This window comes from Pan troglodytes, chromosome 20 (genome assembly GCF_028858775.2).
Source record: "Pan troglodytes isolate AG18354 chromosome 20, NHGRI_mPanTro3-v2.0_pri, whole genome shotgun sequence".
Classification (NCBI taxonomy): domain Eukaryota; kingdom Metazoa; phylum Chordata; class Mammalia; order Primates; family Hominidae; genus Pan; species Pan troglodytes.
Genome location: NC_072418.2, coordinates 41679083 through 41696057, shown reverse-complemented (window position 1 = coordinate 41696057; position 16975 = coordinate 41679083). Strand labels below are relative to the sequence as shown.

The following is a 16975-nucleotide window of genomic DNA, read 5'->3' as shown; positions in this document are numbered from 1 at the left end:
CTTGGGGTCAGGAGTTCGAGATCAGCCTGGCCAACATGGTGAAACCCCCATCTCTACTAAAAATGCAAAAAATAGCCGGCGTGGTGGCGCACCCCTGTAATCCGTTACTCGGGAGGCTGAGGTAGGAGAATAACTTGAACCCGGGAGGCGGAGGTTGCCATGAGCTGTGATAGTGCCACTGCACTCCAGCCTGGGCAACAGAGTGAAAGTCTGTCTCAAAACAAACAAACAAACAAACAAAAAAGACAAGATCTAGCTCTGTCTCCTAGGCTGGAATGAAGTGACGCTGTCTCACTGCAACCTTCGTCCCCAGGGTTCACGTGATCCCCATGCCTCGGCCTCCTGAGTAGCTGGGATTACAGGCGCCTGCCACCATGCTGGGCTGAGTTTTTGAATTTTCAGTAGAGACAGGGTTTTGCCATGTTGGCCAGGCTGATCTCGAACTCCTGGCCTCAAGTGATCTGCCCGCCTCACTCTCCCAAAGTGCTGGGATTACAGGCATAAGCCACCATGACTGGCCTGCTAATTTCTAAAAAAATTTTTTTTGCAGAGACAGGGTCTGTCTGTGTTGGTCAGGCTGGTGTCGAACTCCTGGCCTCGAGCAATCCTCTGGCCTTGGCCTCCCAAAGTGCTGGGATTACAGGCAGGAGCCACCATGACTGGCCTGCTAATTTCTAAAAAAATTTTTTTTGCAGAGACAGGGTCTGTCTGTGTTGGTCAGGCTGGTGTCGAACTGGCCTCGAGCAATCCTCTGGCCTTGGCCTCCCAAAGTGCTGGGATTACAGGCAGGAGCCACAGCGCCTGGCCATGTTGTTGTTTTGATTATCAATAGCAAACCTATAGAGAGAGCTTTATAGAGAGCACTCACTGTGGGTACTCCTGTAAATGCTTCAATAAGGCCAGGCCCATACAAGCAGTTTCCATAAAACTCATTTAATCCTCACAAACAAGCCTAGGGCTAGCGGGTTTTCTTCCCATTTTATAGATGAGGACAGGGAGGCCCAGAAAGTTACATGCCCAGGTGACACAGACAAGGTGGCACATATAGGATTCGAACCCCCAGAGAGCTGGCTCCAGAATGGATGTGTTTAGCTTCCTTGAGAGGAGGAGCATAGTGCTTAAAGGCAAAGGCTCTGCAGCCAGCCTGCCTGGGTTCAAATCCTGATTCTGCCACTGAGTAGCTGGGTGATTTTGAATTAACTCTCTGGACCTCCGTTTTCCCCTCTGTAAAATGGGCATAATAGGACCTACATTATAGGGTTGGTGTGAGGGTTAAATGAGTTAATAGATGCTGCATGATTAGAACAGCGCCCGGTGCCTGATAAATGCTGTATAGTGGGCAGGCCACGGTGGCGCACACCTGTAATCCCAACACTTTGGGAGGCCGAGGCGGGCGGATCACCTGAGGTCAGGAGTTCAAGACCAGCCTTGCCAACATGGCAAAACCCCGCCTCTACTGAAAATATAAAAATTAGGTGGGCATGGTTGCACATGGCTGTAATCTCAGCTACTCAGGAGGCTGAGACAGGAAAACCGCTTGAACCCGGGAGGTGGAGGTTGAGTGAGCTGAGATCGTGCCATTGCACTCCAGCCTGGGCAACAAGAGCGAAACTCTGTCTCAAACAACACCACCACCACCGTAGTGTTACCTATTATTATACTGCCCCACAGGTGCTCCAAGGCCACATGGGCATACGTGGATGCCTGAGAAGCAGGGGAAAGTGGAATGGGAAGGGGTGAGCAGAAGGAAGCGGGTGTTTGGAGGAATAGCACTAAGGGAAAGAGTGTTTGTGTGGGGAGCACGCAGGGTCAGAGGAAGAGGGGAGGGCAGAGCTCCCCCAGCACGTGCAAAGAGTGAGTGGGAAGGGCCGTGGTGAACAGGGGCTTCCTGCAGAGGCAGGGATGTGCGGACATCCTGGGTGCCAGGATGCTGCAACCACTTGTGTGCCAGATGGGGTTGTGTATGCAGTGGGGCCCCGAGGGGCATAGATGAGTGTGCAAGATCTCAAGGGTTCCTGCGGAGTATGTGAGGAGACACCGGGGGCCAGGGAGGGATCAGGAGTAAGGAGGGCGTGGCAGCATGGGAAGATGCCAAAAGTGTGCAACCACGAGAGGCTCAGTGTGCACGGTGGACGTGGGCACACGGGGCAGGTGTGCAAGGGCCTGGGACTCTGTGGGGGGACAGGAGGAGTATGAGTGTGAGAGGGGCCTGCAGTTATGCAGTGTGCGTGAGGCAGGCATGAATGTGGGAAGGGGAGCCAAGAGTTTGTGTACTGGCTCCCAGAACATGAGGACAGGGCTCCGTGTGGGACATGAGCCCGCGTGCATGAGCTGGTGTCCCCTGAGGAGACATATGAAGGGCCCACTCATGAAGGAGGTGACGGGTGCGCAAACCTCCCGGGCTATGTGTGTGAGACAAGAAGGGGTGGCGGCATCTGAGGAACAACAAGCAAGTGTGTGTGCAAGAGAATGAGGTGAGGGTGTGTCAGGGCCGTGTGGGGAGTGTGAGGGAATGGGGAGGGGAACCATATGTCAGCCAGGTGTGCCAGCTCTGCTGGGGACATGCTGGGACCACGTGAGTGTACCCTTGGGGCAAGCGAGTGTGTGAGGGGTGTTCAAGCATTTGTGGGCTGGGCATAGGAGGAGCTGAGATAGGGCATGTCAGATTAGAGAGTAGGTCTGAGGGCTCTTGTGGGTGAGCCTGAGACTGTGGCCCAAGTGTGCGTGGGTAAGCATGGTTGTGCCAGGGCTACAGTGAGGGCAAGTGGGCAGTGAACAAATGAAGCATGCCAGGGTTCTGGGAGGGCTCATTGGCATCCTCAGGGTGTGTGTGCAAGAGGTGTGCACCCACGTGTGGGCCCAGAATAAGTTGGGCTACACATATGCTAGGACTTCAGAAGGCATCTGGGGGCAAACGTGATGACTGGTGAAGGGTGGGTCAGCATGCCAGGGCACCCCAGAGCCCCCAAGGTGAGCATGTACAAGAGTGAGCATGAGCGGGCCAGGACCAAGAGACGGCACGCCGGGGGCTGCTGGGAAGGTGAGCAAGGGGTGTGTCGCCATGCAGGTTCGAGGAGGTGAGAGTGTGGGTAGGGCTGCATCAGGGCTATAAGGGCCTGCCAGACCTCCCAGGGTGTGCGTGTAAGGGGAAAGCATGGCGTGTGAGCAGCCACAGTCAGGACACACTGACCCTGCTTCATGCCCAAGGGGTGTGCATCCTTGTGTGGGCCAGGTCCGCAAGAAGTGGCCAGGGGCGAGCCAGGGATGTGCAAGGGCGCAGCCGGACAAAATGTGTACAAAAGGGTGGGCGTGGGCTTGCTGGAGCAGGGCAGATATGCGAGGCACGCACAGCCCCCGTGGGGTCTGAGGGTGCAGGAAGTGAGCACCCGCATGCCCGAAGCCCCAGGAGGCGAGCTTGCACGCGCGCGGGTTCCCTGACCTGGGGCATCTCCCACTGGGCGCGGTTGGTCTCTGAGATCTCGAAGTAGATGCGCTCGATGCGGCGTGAGGCGCCCATGATCTCGATGCGGCCCAGGTAGGGGCGGAAGTACTCAAGGATGCTCTCGGCCAGCTCCAGGAAGTTGTGCAGGCGAGGGTCATGCGGCACATGCTCCGACAGGTTGGTCAGCAGCACCGCCACGTTGAAGCCGATGTCGCGTGCTGGCTCCTGGAAGCGGTTGGCGAACTCTTCGCAGTTGATCATTTCGTTCTCATCCGCTTCGGAGCACGAAAGCAGGAACTGGATTTCTGGACCGCTGAACTGCTTCTGGCTGTCCATGGCCTGGGGGCGGGCAGGGAGGTCAGTGGGGTGACCTGGAGAGCCTCAATTCTCTCTCTTTTTTTTTTTTTTTTAAGACAAGGTCTCGCTGTGTCGCCCAGGCTGGAGTGCAGTGGCGCAATCACAGCTCAACCCAGCCTCAAGACATCCCCTCTCGTCCCCATCCCCACCCCCGGGCTCAAGTACCCAGCATCCAGAGCAGCTGGGACTACAGGCACACACCGCTACACCTGGCTAATTTTAATTTTAATTTTATTTTGTAGAGATAAGGTCTCCCTATGTTGCCAAGGCTGGTCTCAAACTCCTGGGCTCAAGGGATCCTCCCACCTCGGCTGAAACTTGCTTTTTTTTCTTTTTCTTTGTTTTTTTTTTTTTTTTTTTTTTTTGAGACGGAGTTTCGCTCTTGTCTCCCAGGCTGGAGTGCAGTGGCATGATCTCAGCTCACTGCAACCTCCACCTCCCAGGGTCAAGTGATTCTCCTGCCTCAGCCTCCTGAGCAGCTGGGATTACAGGTGCCCACCACCACACCTGGCTAATTTTTTGTATTTTTAGTGAGATAGGGTTTCATCATGTTGGCCAGGCTGGTCTCGAACTCCTGTCCTCAGGTGATCCACCCGCCTCGCCCTCCCAAAGTGCAGGGGTGACAGGTGTGTGCCACCGCGCCCAGCCATAACACTCTTTATCTGTTATCCTGCTAATGGAAATGTAGGTTGCTTCCAGATTTGTGTTTTTTTTTTTTTTTTCTGAGACAGGGTCTCACTCTTTCACCCAGGCTGGAGTGGTGCAGTGGCACGATCTCAGCTCATTGCAGCCTCCACCTCCCAGGGTCAAATGAGTCTCGTGCTTCAGCCTCCTGAGTAGCTAGGACTACAGGTGCATGCCACTGCGCCTGGTGAATTTTTGTATTTTTTTGTAGACGGGGTTTTGCCATGTTGCCCAGGCTTGTCCCAAACTCCTGAACTCAGGTGATTTGCCCTCCTCCGCCTCCCAAAGTGTTGGGATTACAAGCATAAATCACCAAGTTCACCCACAGATTTCTTTACAGACAACACTTTTCTTGAACATTCTTGTGCTGATTGCCCATGCATTTTTGCAAGAGGTTCTCTAGAGCAGCATAAAATGTTCTTGACCGCACTCACTCACCATAAGAATACATTTTACAATGTGACTCAAAAAAAAAAAAAAAAAAAAAAAAGGCTTCATGACACAATTCTGACCTTTGCTGTGTAGCACACTCTGCAGTGTTCTATTTTATTTCTAAAGATGCTGGTCACGAGTTATGCATTGCTAAATTAATTTCATTACCTACAGATGGGTAGCAGCATGCAGTGTGAGAAATGTTGCTCTGGGGTATGAACAGAAGCAAAATTTTCTGGCTCTCAAAAGTGCTTTGTAAAAACCCCAGAACTTTGCAAAATGCTTTCTAAATGAGTAACATGCTTTGCAAATCATGAAGGGCTCTAGAAACCACAGAGCATGGAGACATAATCACACCGGAACCCCTCACCTTCTGCCCTCACCTCGTCTGCTTGCCTCCCCCTCTATCATGAGCAGTGTGACACTGTCTGTCTCAAAAATCCACCTCTGGCCAGGCGTGGTGGCTCATGCCCGTAATCCCAGGACTTTGGGAGGCCGAGGCGAGTGGATCACCTGAGGTCAGGAGTTCGAGACCAGCCTGGACAACATGGTGAAACCCCGTCTCTACTAAAAATACAAAAATTAGTTAGGCATGATGGTGTGTGCCTGTAATCCCAGCTACTTGAGAGGCTGAAGCAGAAGAATGGCTTGAACCTGGGAGGTGGATGTTGCAGTGAGCCAAGATTGTGCCATTGCACCTAGCCTGGGCAATAAGAGCGAGACCCTGTCTCAAAAAAAAAAAAAAAAAAAAAAAGCCCACCTCTCCACAGGGGCCTGGGACACTATCACCTCCATTCACTCCTAGACTCTGCTCTTGTGATTTGCTGATCTCTCTTTGTCATCATTCATTGCCCATCCCTTTATTTATTTATTTATTTATTTACTTACTTACTTACTTACTTATTGAGACGGAGTCTTGCTCTGTCTTGCCCAGGCTAGAGTGCAGTGGCACGATCTTGGCTCACTGCAGCCTCTGCCTCCTGGGTTCAAGTGATTCTCCTGTCTCAGCCTCCTGAGTAGCTGGGACTACAGGCGTGTGCCACCACACTGGCTAATTCTGTATTTTTAGTAGAGACAGGGTTTCGCCATGTTGGCCAGGCTGGCCTCAAACTCCTGACCTCAGGTAATCTGCCTGCCTGGGCCTCCCAAAGTGCTGGGATTACACGTGTGAGCCGCCACAACCGGCCTATTTTTTAAAAAAATTATTTTTATTTTTTGAGACAGAGTCTTGCTCTGTCACCCAGGCTGGAGTGCAGTGGCGTGATCTTGGCTCACTGAAACCTCTGCCTCCAGGGTTCAAGCGATTCTCCTGCCTCAGTCTTCTGAGTAGCTGAGATTACAGGCATGTGCTACCATGCCAAGCTAATTTTTGTATTTTTAGTAGAGATGGGGTTTCGCCATGTTGGCCAGGCTGGTCTTGAACTCCTGATCTCAAGTGATCTGCCCGCCTTGGCCTCCCAAAGTGTTGGGATTACAGGCATGAGCCAGGCCTTTTTATTTTTCATTTTTGTGGGTACATAGTAGTTGTATTTATTTATGGGGTAGATGAACTATTTTCATATAGGCATGCAATACGTACTCACATCAGGGTTAATGCGTTATCCATTCCCTCCGGCATTTATCCTTTCTTTGTGTTACAGTCTACTTATAGTCTTTTAGTTGTTTTACTTTATTATTAATTTTTTGAGACAAAGTCTGTCTCTACTACCTAGGCTGGAGTGTAATGGAGTGATCATGGCTTGCCATAGCCTCGACCTCCTGGGCTCAAGTGATCCTCCCGTCTTAGCCTTCCAAGTTGGGACCACAGGCATGCACCACCATACCCAGCTAATTTTTTAAACAGTTTTTTTGTAGAGACAAAGTCTCATTATGTTTCCTAGGCTGGTCTTGAACTCCTGAGCTCAAGCGATCCTCCCACCTCAGCCTCCCAAAGTACCGAGATTACAGGCATGAGTCATCGTGCCTGGCTAGTATTTTATTTTATGTTATATTTTATTTTATTATTTTATTTTATTTTTGAGAGAGTCTCACTCTGTTGCCCATGCTGGAGTGCAGTGGTGCAATCTCGGCTCACTGCAACCTCCGCCTCCCGGGTTCAAGCGATTCTCCTGCCTCAGCCTCCCGAGTAGCTGGGAATACAGGCATGCACCAACCATGCCTAGCTAATTTTTGTATTTTTATTCTTTTTTTTGAGACAGAATTTCGCTCTTGTCACCCAGGCTGGAGTGCAATGGCGCGATCTTGGCTCACAGCAACCTTCCCCTCCTGGGTTCAAGTGATTCTCTTGCCTCAGCCTCCCAAGTAGCTGGGACTTCAGGCATAGGCCACGATGCCTAGCTAATTTTTGTATTTTTTGTAGGGACAGGGTTTTGCCATGTTGCCCAGGCTGCTCTCTGTCCCTCTTGTTCCCATCTTTCAGCCTTTCCATTTACTGTCCCCTTTGCCTGGGACACCACAGCCTCGCTGATTCATATGGTATCTTTCAACTCTCAGCTTCGCTGTCCCCTCCTGCAGAAGGCCTTCCTCCACCAGCCGGTTTACAGGGCTTACCACACCCTGCTCACTCCCACGCCCTTCAGACCACAGATTATAACCTGCAATTACTTTGTGTATTTCGTTATTTGCATCTGCCCCTTCCCACTGGACTATCAGCCCCCACAGTGGGCTCTCTGTTTTGTTCACTGCTGTACCTTCAGGACTAGGGCAGTGCCTGACACACAGTAGGCACTCATACTCATTTGTCAAATGAAGGAAGCATCATGAAAACTAAGAGGCTGGGCGCCGTGGCTCACGCCTATAATCCCAGCACTTTGGGAGGCTGAGGCAGGAGAATCGCTTGAACCTGGGAGGCGGAGGTTGCAGTGAGCCGAGAGCACGCCACTGCACTCCAGCCTGGGTGACAGAATGAGACTCTGTCACAAAAAAAAAAAAAAAAAAGAAATGAGACTATCGCCATTTTGCAATCTCGAATGAATGAATATGTCTGAGTGTTGAGCAGAAACAGCTGCTGGCATCTGGAAAGGAGGTGCCTCCTGGTGGAGGTATACAGTAGCCCCACATAGGAAGGTTCTGGCTAAAAAACTCCTTACACCCAAATCTGAATCTGCTCGAACTTTGGCTGAGTCCCACTTTGGAGGAAACCCAGGGGACACAGGAACACATGAAATGACACCACAAGGACGCATTGGTCAGGTCCAGACTATGGGAAGCTCTACAACTAGGACAGCACTATCCACTGATAGACTTAGTGTGAAAAAAGAATGAAAAATGTCGAGCTAATCATTTTTTAGATTGATTATGGCCAGGCACAGTGGCTCTTGCCTGTAATCCCAGCACCTTGGGTGGCTGAGGAGGGTGGATTGCTTGAGCACAGGAGTTTGAGACCAGCCTGGGCAACATGGCAAGACCCCATCTCTATAAATAAATAAACAGGATTGATTCCATGTTGAAATAATATCCTGAGTGTACTAGATTATGTGTAGTGTTTCATCTTACTTTTTTTTTTTTTTAACAGAGTCTTGCTCTGTTGCCCAGGTTGAAGTACAGTGCCATGAACATGGCTCACTGCAGCATTAACCTCCGAGGTTCAAGAGATCCTCCTGCCTCAGCCTCCCCAGTAACTGGGACTACAGATATGCACTACTACACCTGGTTATTTTTTAAAGTTTTTATAGAGATAGGGTTTTGCTATGTTACCCAGGCTGGCTCAAACTCCTGGCCTCAAGTGATCCTCCCGCCTTGGCCTCCCAAAGTGCTGGGATTACAGACACGAGCCACCATGCCTGGTCCTCTTTTTACTTTTTAAAAAACATGGCTATTAGAAAATTTAAAATTATGGTGACTCACGCCTGTAATCCCAGCACTTTCGGAGGGTGAGGAGGGCAGATCACTTTAGGCCAGGAGTTTGGGACTACCCTGGCCAACATGGCGAAACCTTGTCTCTACTAAAAATACAAAAATTAGCCAGGTGTGGTGGCGCATGCCTGTAATCCCAGCTACTCAAGAGGCTGAGGCAGGAGAATCACTTGAACCTGACAGGTGGAGGTTACAGTGAACTGAGATCACCCCACTGCACTCCAGCCTGGACAACAGAGTGAGACCCTGTCTCAAAAAAAAGGAGAAAATTTAAAAATATACATATTGCTCATATTGTATTTGTGTTGGACAGTAAAGATCTGCAGGACTGGATCTCCAGGAGATAAATTGCAAGGAAAAAGAAAAGATAATAGAGGGGAAGCAAGAGATGAAAGATGATTTTAAAAAGTATCAGCCAATTGCAATGGGTGGCCCTTGTTTGGATTCTGATTTAAAGAAGCTACAAAAAATCCTGATAGTTACATGAAAGTTATGAGATTTGGAAATTTGCACACTCACTAGATATTTGATGATTTAAAGGACTGTGACTACTTTTTTATTTGTACTGTTTTATTTTGGGTTAGGAGTGATGACATTGTGGTTTGTTAAATAAAAGGAACGTCTTTTAAGGCCACACACACATACACACACACGCGCGCACACACACATGCATTTTTTTTTTTTTTTTTTTTTGAGGCAGGGTCTCACTCTGTTGCTCAGGCTGGAGTGGAGTGCAGTGGTGTGTTCAGGACTCACTGCAACCTCAACTTCTCGGTCCTCCCACCTCAGCCTCGCAAGTAGCTAGGACTACAGGCATGTGCCACCACACTCGGCTAATTTTTTGTATTTTTAGTGGAGACAGGGTTTCGCCACGTTGCCCAGGCTCTTCTCAAACACCTGGACTCAAACAGTCCACTCTCTTGGACCTCCCAAAGTACTGAGATTACAGGCGTGAGCCACCGTGTCTGGCCAAGACCATATATATTTTATGATACCATTTATATGCAGTGTTCAGAATAGGCAAATCTATAGAGGCAGAAAGATCAGTGGTTACTGGGGGCTGGGGTGGGGGAAGTGGGAAATGACTGCTAACGGGTATGGGGTTCGTTTTCAAAGGATGATTAAAACGTTCTAAAATTAGATTGCAGGGATGGCTTCATAATTCTGTGAACACACTATAAACCACTGAACTGTACATTTTAAATGGGTGGATTTTATGGTATGTACATTCTATTTCAGTAAAGACACTTTAAAAAGGAAGTGTTTTAATTAAGGGACAAATAAAATTTGCAGATAGGAAAACAATGAAGATAACCTCAAGACTGTTTACTGACCAGGAGTAAATCAGTAACCTAAAATGTGGTTTCTGTTGGGTGAGGTGACTCATTCCTGTAATCCCAGCGCTTTGGGAGGCTGAGGCAGGAGGATCCCTTAAACCCAGGAGTTCAAGACCAGCCTGGGCAACATAGGGAGACCTCATCTCTGTTAACATAATTAAACATTTAAATAAATAAATAAATAAAATGTGATTTCAAACACCAGAAAGGGCCTTCCAAGCTATAGTAGATGTTTTGAAATCTACAAAGTACTTCATCAATGAAGATGTGATTTGTAAACTGTCAAGAACTCTGGCAACCATGAAGAACTTGGGAAATTATAGAACAATGCTACTTATTTTTTTTTTCTTTTGAGACGGAGTCTTGTTCTGTCGCCCAGGCAGGAGTGCAGTGGCGCAATCTCAGCTCACTGCAACCTCTACCTCCCGGGTTCAAGCAATTCTCTGCCTCAGCCTCCCAAGTAGCTGGGATTACAGGCGCATGCCACCATGCCCAAGTAATTTTTGTATTTTGTAGCAGGAACGGGTTTCATCATGTTGGCCAGGCTGGTCTCGAACTCCTGACCTCAAGTGATCTGCCCGCCCCAGCCTCCCAGAGAGCTGGGATTACAGGCGTGAGCCACTGAGCCTGGCCACAATGCTACATTTTTTTAATGCAGATTTTCATATGAATGGAAATGCAGAAAAAGCATCTGGACTTTGGGAGGCCAAGGCGGGTGGATCACTTGAGGTCAGGAGTTTGAGACCAGCCTGGCCAACATGGTGAAACCCCGTCTCTACTAAAAATACAAAAAATTAGCTGGGTGTGGTGGCACATGCCTGTAATCCCAGCTACTCGGGAGGCTGAGGCGTGAGAATCACTTCAACCCGTTAGGCAGAGGTTGCAATGAGCTGAGATTATGCCACTGCACTCCACTTTGGGCAACAGAGCAAGACTCTGTCTCAAAAAAAAAAATTTTTTTTTAATTTAAACTACACTGCAATACCATTTTTCACCTATCAGATTGGCAAAAATCCAAAGATTTGACAGTGCGGTCTGGTGGCGAGGCTGTGGGGAGACAGGCACACTCTCATATGATATTAATGAGAAAGAAAAATGGAGGGCAATGTCTGTCCGAATGACAAATGCATTTACCTTTTAACCCAGCTATCCCACTTCTGGAAGTTTATCCTCTGAGATGAACCACACATGATTTACAGAATGTTGTATAACAAGAGTAATTATTTTTGTTTGTTTGTTTTTTGAGATGGACTTTCACTTTTGTTGTCCAGGATGGAGTGCAACGGCGCGATCTCAGCTCACTGCAACCTCTACCTCCCAGGTTCAAATGATTCTCCTGCCTCAGCCTCCCAAGCAGCTCAGATTACAGGTGCATGCCACCATGCCCGCTATTTTTTTGTATTTTTAGTAGAGATGGGATTTCACCATGTTGGTCAGGCTGGTCTCGAACTCCTGACCTCAGGTGATCCACCTGCCTCAGCCTCTCAAAGTGTAGCAAGAGTAATTGTTATAGCCAGCATTGCTTTAGGCCCAAATACTACAGCCTTCCTCAGCACATTTCCCTCCATCTGCTGGAACTCTGCAGTAAAACATGTACAAATGTAAAATGTCTGTGGTATAAATGACACCCTTGTGCAGTGCACAATGGGTGCAACTATCCATGACAGTCCTGACTGCAACATGGGTTGTATAGCAAAACATTGGGAATAAAGCCAGTATCCATCAACAAGGAATAGCAAATAAACCATAATATACACATAGCGTGGAATATTGGACACCTGTAAAAAATAATGAGGACGCTTCCTATATCTCCAGAATATGCTATTAAATAATGCAGACCAGTGATGTTATACCTATTATGTACAAAATGAGAAAGATAAAAATATCTGTTTGTATTTTCACTTAAAAAATGATGGAAGGATACAAAAGAAACTAATGAAAGGGCTTTACCATGGTAGATGTGGGGAAGAGTGGATTGGAAAAGAGCAGGAGTAAGACTTCTCACTTCACGCCTTGCTATATTTTGATAAATGTTTTTTTGAGACAAAGTCTTGTGCTCTGTTGCCCAGGCTGGAGTGCAGTGGTACAATCATGGCTCACTGCAGCCTTGACCTTCTGGGCTCAAAGGATCCTCCCAGCTCAGTCAGCCTCCAGAGGAGCTGGGACTACAGGTGCACACCTCCACATCCAGCTAATTTTTTGATTTTTTTTTTTAGCAATGCGGTCTTGCTATATTGTCCAGGCTGGTGTTGAACTCCTGGCCTCAAGCAATCCTCCTGCCTTGGCCTCCTAAAGTGCTGGAATTACTGGTGTGAGCCACAGCACCTGGCTATATTTTGATTTTTTTTTTTTTTTTTTTGATATGGAGTCACATTCTGTCACCCAGGCTGGAGTGCAGTGGCACCATCTCAGCTCACTGCAATCTCTGCCTCCCAGGCTCAAGGGATTCTCCTGCCTTAGCCTCCTGAGTAGCCGGGATTACAGGCACCTGCCACCATGCTTGGCTAATTTCTGTATTTTTAGTAGAGATGAGGAGGTTCGCCATGTTGCCCAGGCTGGTCCTGAACTCCTGACCTCAAGTGATCTGCATGCCTTGGCCTCCCAAAGTGTTGAGATTACAGGCGTGAGCCACTGTGCCCAGCCTATATTTTGATTTTTAAAATCGTGAGTAATTATATATTCAAAAAATAAAATGAATACACTTTTCCCAGTTGCAGATTATAACTTTGTGTAACAGATGTTGAGCTGTAAAATGTCAGGTAGGTGACATTAAACCCTGTGATCTGTGCAGCCCCAGTCAGGAGAGATCATTACTCATTATCAATTGTGAATCATGTGTACTTTAGCTCCTGCAAATGCTTTTTGCTTCTCTTGTAGCCATCCCAGACTCTCTCCCTAAACCTGCCAGGCTCGAGAGTAGGGCTGAGACCCCCAGCCAGGGCCCAGCCCCCAGGAAGTGCTCACTGACTATCGATTAGACCAGATTAACAGATGAATCTGGAGGCAGTGTACTCTGAGGCCAGACCGCCTGAGGTCTAACCCTAACCTTGTCACTTATTAGATGGGTGACCTTAAGCATGTCCGTTTAATCTCCCTGTGCCTCAGTTTCCATATCCATAAAATGGGAATAAAAAGCAATCCTGGCCAGGCACGGTGGCTCACGCCTGTAATCCCAGCACTTTGGGAGGCCGAGGCAGGTGGATCACGAGGTCAAGAGATCGAGACCACCTTGGCCAACATGGTGAAACCCGTCTCTACTAAAAATACAAAAATTAGCTGGGTGTGGTGGCGCATGCCTATAGTCCAGCTACTCGGGAAGCTAAGGCAGAAGAATCGCTTGAACCCAGGAAGCGGAGTTTGCAGTGAGCCGAGATCACATCACTGCACTCCAGCCTGGTGACAGAGTGAGACTCCTCCATCTCAAAAAAAAAAAAAAAAAAAAAAAAGCAGTCCTGCTGGGCATAGTAGCTTATGCTGGTAATCCCAGCGCTTTGGGAGCCTGAGGTGGGCTGATTGCTTCAGTCCTGGAGTTCAAGACCAGCTAGGGCAACATGTCAAACCCCGTCTCTAAAATAAATAAATAAATAAAATTAGCCGGGTATGGTGGTGCACACCTGGAGTCCCAGTTACTTGGGAGGCTAAGGTAGGAGGATCACCTGAGCCTGGGAGGCGGAGGCTACAGTGAGTTGTGATCACGCCACTGCACTCCAGACTGACTGATAGAGAAAGACCCTGTCTCAAAGAAGCAAAACAAAACAAAAATGTTTGACCATGTAGGGTTGCTGTAAGGACTAAATGAGCAAATTCATTTATACGCAGGGCACAGAGTGAGAATATGGTAACTATGAGCTCTTCATGAAGGTGGAGGGCTCAGGCACAGTGAAGGGTAAGAGGCTATGAGGGATCGGCTGGGAGGCAGGGTCCCAGGGATGTGAGGCTCAGGTTCAGGTTCAGGGAAGCAGGCATTGCCCCTCAGGGTTGGGGAGGGAAAGGAAAAGGCCAGCTGTGACAAAGGCTGCCAAGATGACAAGTCAGAGGGGACAGTCAGAGGTAAAGAGGTCACTGATGATCTTGGTCAGAGGAGTTTCAGGAGCCTGACAGGGATGGAAGCCGGCAAGCCCCGAATCAGGGAAGGAGTGGGAGGTGAGAACGGATGATCAAGGGCAGATGACTCTTGCAAGGCGTGGCTGAGAAGCAGAGAGACATAGTGACGCTCTTGGGGGACAACTGGAAGGCATGGGGCACTTTGATTTTAACTCAGGGAACCCTGAGCTTACCTAAGTGCAGATGGCCAGTCACAGCTGCAACCCATAGACTAAGAAGCCATGGGCCAGGTGCAGTGGCTCACACCTGTAATCCCAGCACTCTGGGAGGCTGAGGCGGGCGGATCACTTGAGGTTGGGAATTTGAAACCAGCCTGACCATCACTTGAGGTCGGGAGTTCGAGACCAGCCTGACCAACATGGTGAAACCCCCGTCTCTACTAAAAATACAAAATTAGCCAGGCATGGTGGTGCATACCTGTAATCCCAGCGACTTGGGAGGCTGAGGCAGGAGAATCACTGAACCCAGGAGGCGGAGGTTGCAGTGAGCCAAGATCATACCATTGCACTCCAGCCTGGGCAACAAGAGCAACACTCCGTCTCAAAAAAAAAAAAAAAAAAAAAAAAAAAGCCGTGAATCCACACTAATATAAATGAATGGATGAATGAGAAAATGAAATGGACAAGAAGGAAACACTCTTTCTTACAGTAAAATGGTGCCTAGTGATGGTAAAGCATACGGCGAAATGAGAAAACCACCATTTGTCAGCTACTAGACGAATAATTGTTTCAGGCAAGAATCATCAATGGATGCTGACCCCAGAGTTAGCAGAATATTTACATAGCCTCAAAGTATATCCTTATGAGACACTTATTGATTCCAAAGGGAATAACAGTAACTTCATCGTGGAGCCCCTGGTGAACACCGAGTTAACCAAGCCATCCAAGTTAACAACAGTAATGGGAAGAGACATTGGCCAGGTGCAGTGACTCACACCTGTAATCCCAGCACTTTGGGTGGCTGAGGCAGGAGGATCGCCTGAGCCCAGGGGGTCAAGGATGCAGTGAGCTAGGATTGTTTGACTGCACTCCAGCCGGGGCAATAGAGCAAGACTCTGACTCTAAAAACAAATAAATAAGAAACTAAACAGTAATGGGATGAAACCACATGTGCCTCCTAATACATTACACTGAGGACACATCACTTCTCTGATATTCCTGCAAAAAATGCATAACCCTAGTCTAATAATGATGAAAACTCAGACAAACCCACAAACCCACACTGAACGACATTTTACAAAACAGTTTGCCTGCATTCTTCAAACGTGTCAGGAAAGATAAAGACAGACCCAGGCACAGTTCCAGACTGAAGGAGGAAAGCAGACAGAACACCTAAATGCAATCCCTGGTTCTGGGTTGGCAAAGAAAAGACATTGACAAAAGAAATTTCTTCAACAAGGGAAATTGAATAAGGTCTAGGATTAGATAGCAGCATTGTGCCAATGTTAATTTCCTGATTAGCATAATTGTCCTGTGGTTAGGTAGGAGAATGAATTTGTTCTCAGGAGATACACGCTGAAGTGTTTCAAAGTAAAGGGAAATTGGCTAGGCGAGGTGGCTCATGCTTGTAATCCCAGCACTTTGGGAGGCCGAGGCAGGCAGATCACTTGAGGCCAGGAGTTCAAGACCAGCCTGGCCAACATGGTGAAATCCCGTCTCTACTAAAAATACAAAACACACACACACACACACACACACACACACACACACACACACACACACAAATTTAGCCGGGCATGGTGGTGCATGCCTGTAATCCCAGCTACTCAGGAGGCTGAGGCAGGAGAATCGCTCGAACCCAGGAGGCGGAGGTTGCACTGAGCTGAGATCGCACCACTGCACTCCAGCCTGGGCAACAAGAGCAAAACTCCGTCTCAAAAAAAAAAAAAAAAAAAAGGAAAGGAAAGGGAAATCATGATGGAGTAAATAGTAAATAGAAAACATTTGGGCAATGTGGGTGAAAGGTACTCAGAAATTCTATGTGCTGTTCTTGCAACATCTCTATAAACCTGAAGTTATTTCAAAATAAAAAGTTAACAAAATGGTAACAGTAAAGATCAGGGAGTAGTAATAGCAGCTAACATCTCTTGAGGACTCACCATATTCCAGGTACTGCCCGCACTGCCCATCCTCACAATAGTTAATAGTTGTTTTATTTTTATTTTTATAGATACAGGGTTTCACTAGGTTGCCCAGGCTGATCTCGAACTCTTGGGCTCAAGCGATCCTCCCACCTCGGCCTCCCAAATTGCTGGGATTATAGGCATGAACCACCGCACACTGCCAATAGTTAGTGGTTAATGTGATTATCCTATCCCCATTTTACAGAGTAGGAAACTGAGGCTCAGAAGAAAAGATGGAGAGTTAGGATGGGAGAGGTGGTTAGAGGAGGAGGAGTGGGTTTCTGAATAAGGATGTTCCAGTACTTCCCTCCTAGCAGCCTCATTATTTAGACTTGGAATGGTCTAGTTAGTGACTGCCTCCCCCATTAGACTATAAACCCATGAAAGCACGGGCTGTGTCTATCTTGGTCATTGATGCGTCAATAGTGTCACCACAGGCCCTACACAGAGAAGAAAGCCAGCCAATGTTTATTGATGGAATAACTGATGCCTATTCACAATAATGATAATGTTATGACTATCAATAAAGATAACAGTAATAACGATTCTCATTTGTGTTAATGCATTTCATCCTCAAAATAACCCAAGGGGGCTGAGCAAGGTGGCTCATGCCTATAATCCCAGCACTTTGGGAGGCCAAGG

At 48.1% G+C, this 16975-nt stretch overlaps 1 protein-coding gene across 4 annotated transcripts in view; it reads right to left on the bottom strand.

Annotated features, from left to right (window-relative positions):
• Positions 1–16975, bottom strand: part of RYR1 (ryanodine receptor 1) — a 158463-nt gene that overhangs the window by 22809 nt on the left and 118679 nt on the right. For all 4 annotated transcript variants that reach the window (XM_009435534.3, XM_009435535.5, XM_009435536.5 and 1 more), the window contains one exon: positions 3440–3781. In XM_009435534.3, coding sequence (XP_009433809.2) covers positions 3440–3781 — 342 coding nt within the window. The remainder of the gene's footprint in view (positions 1–3439; positions 3782–16975) is intronic.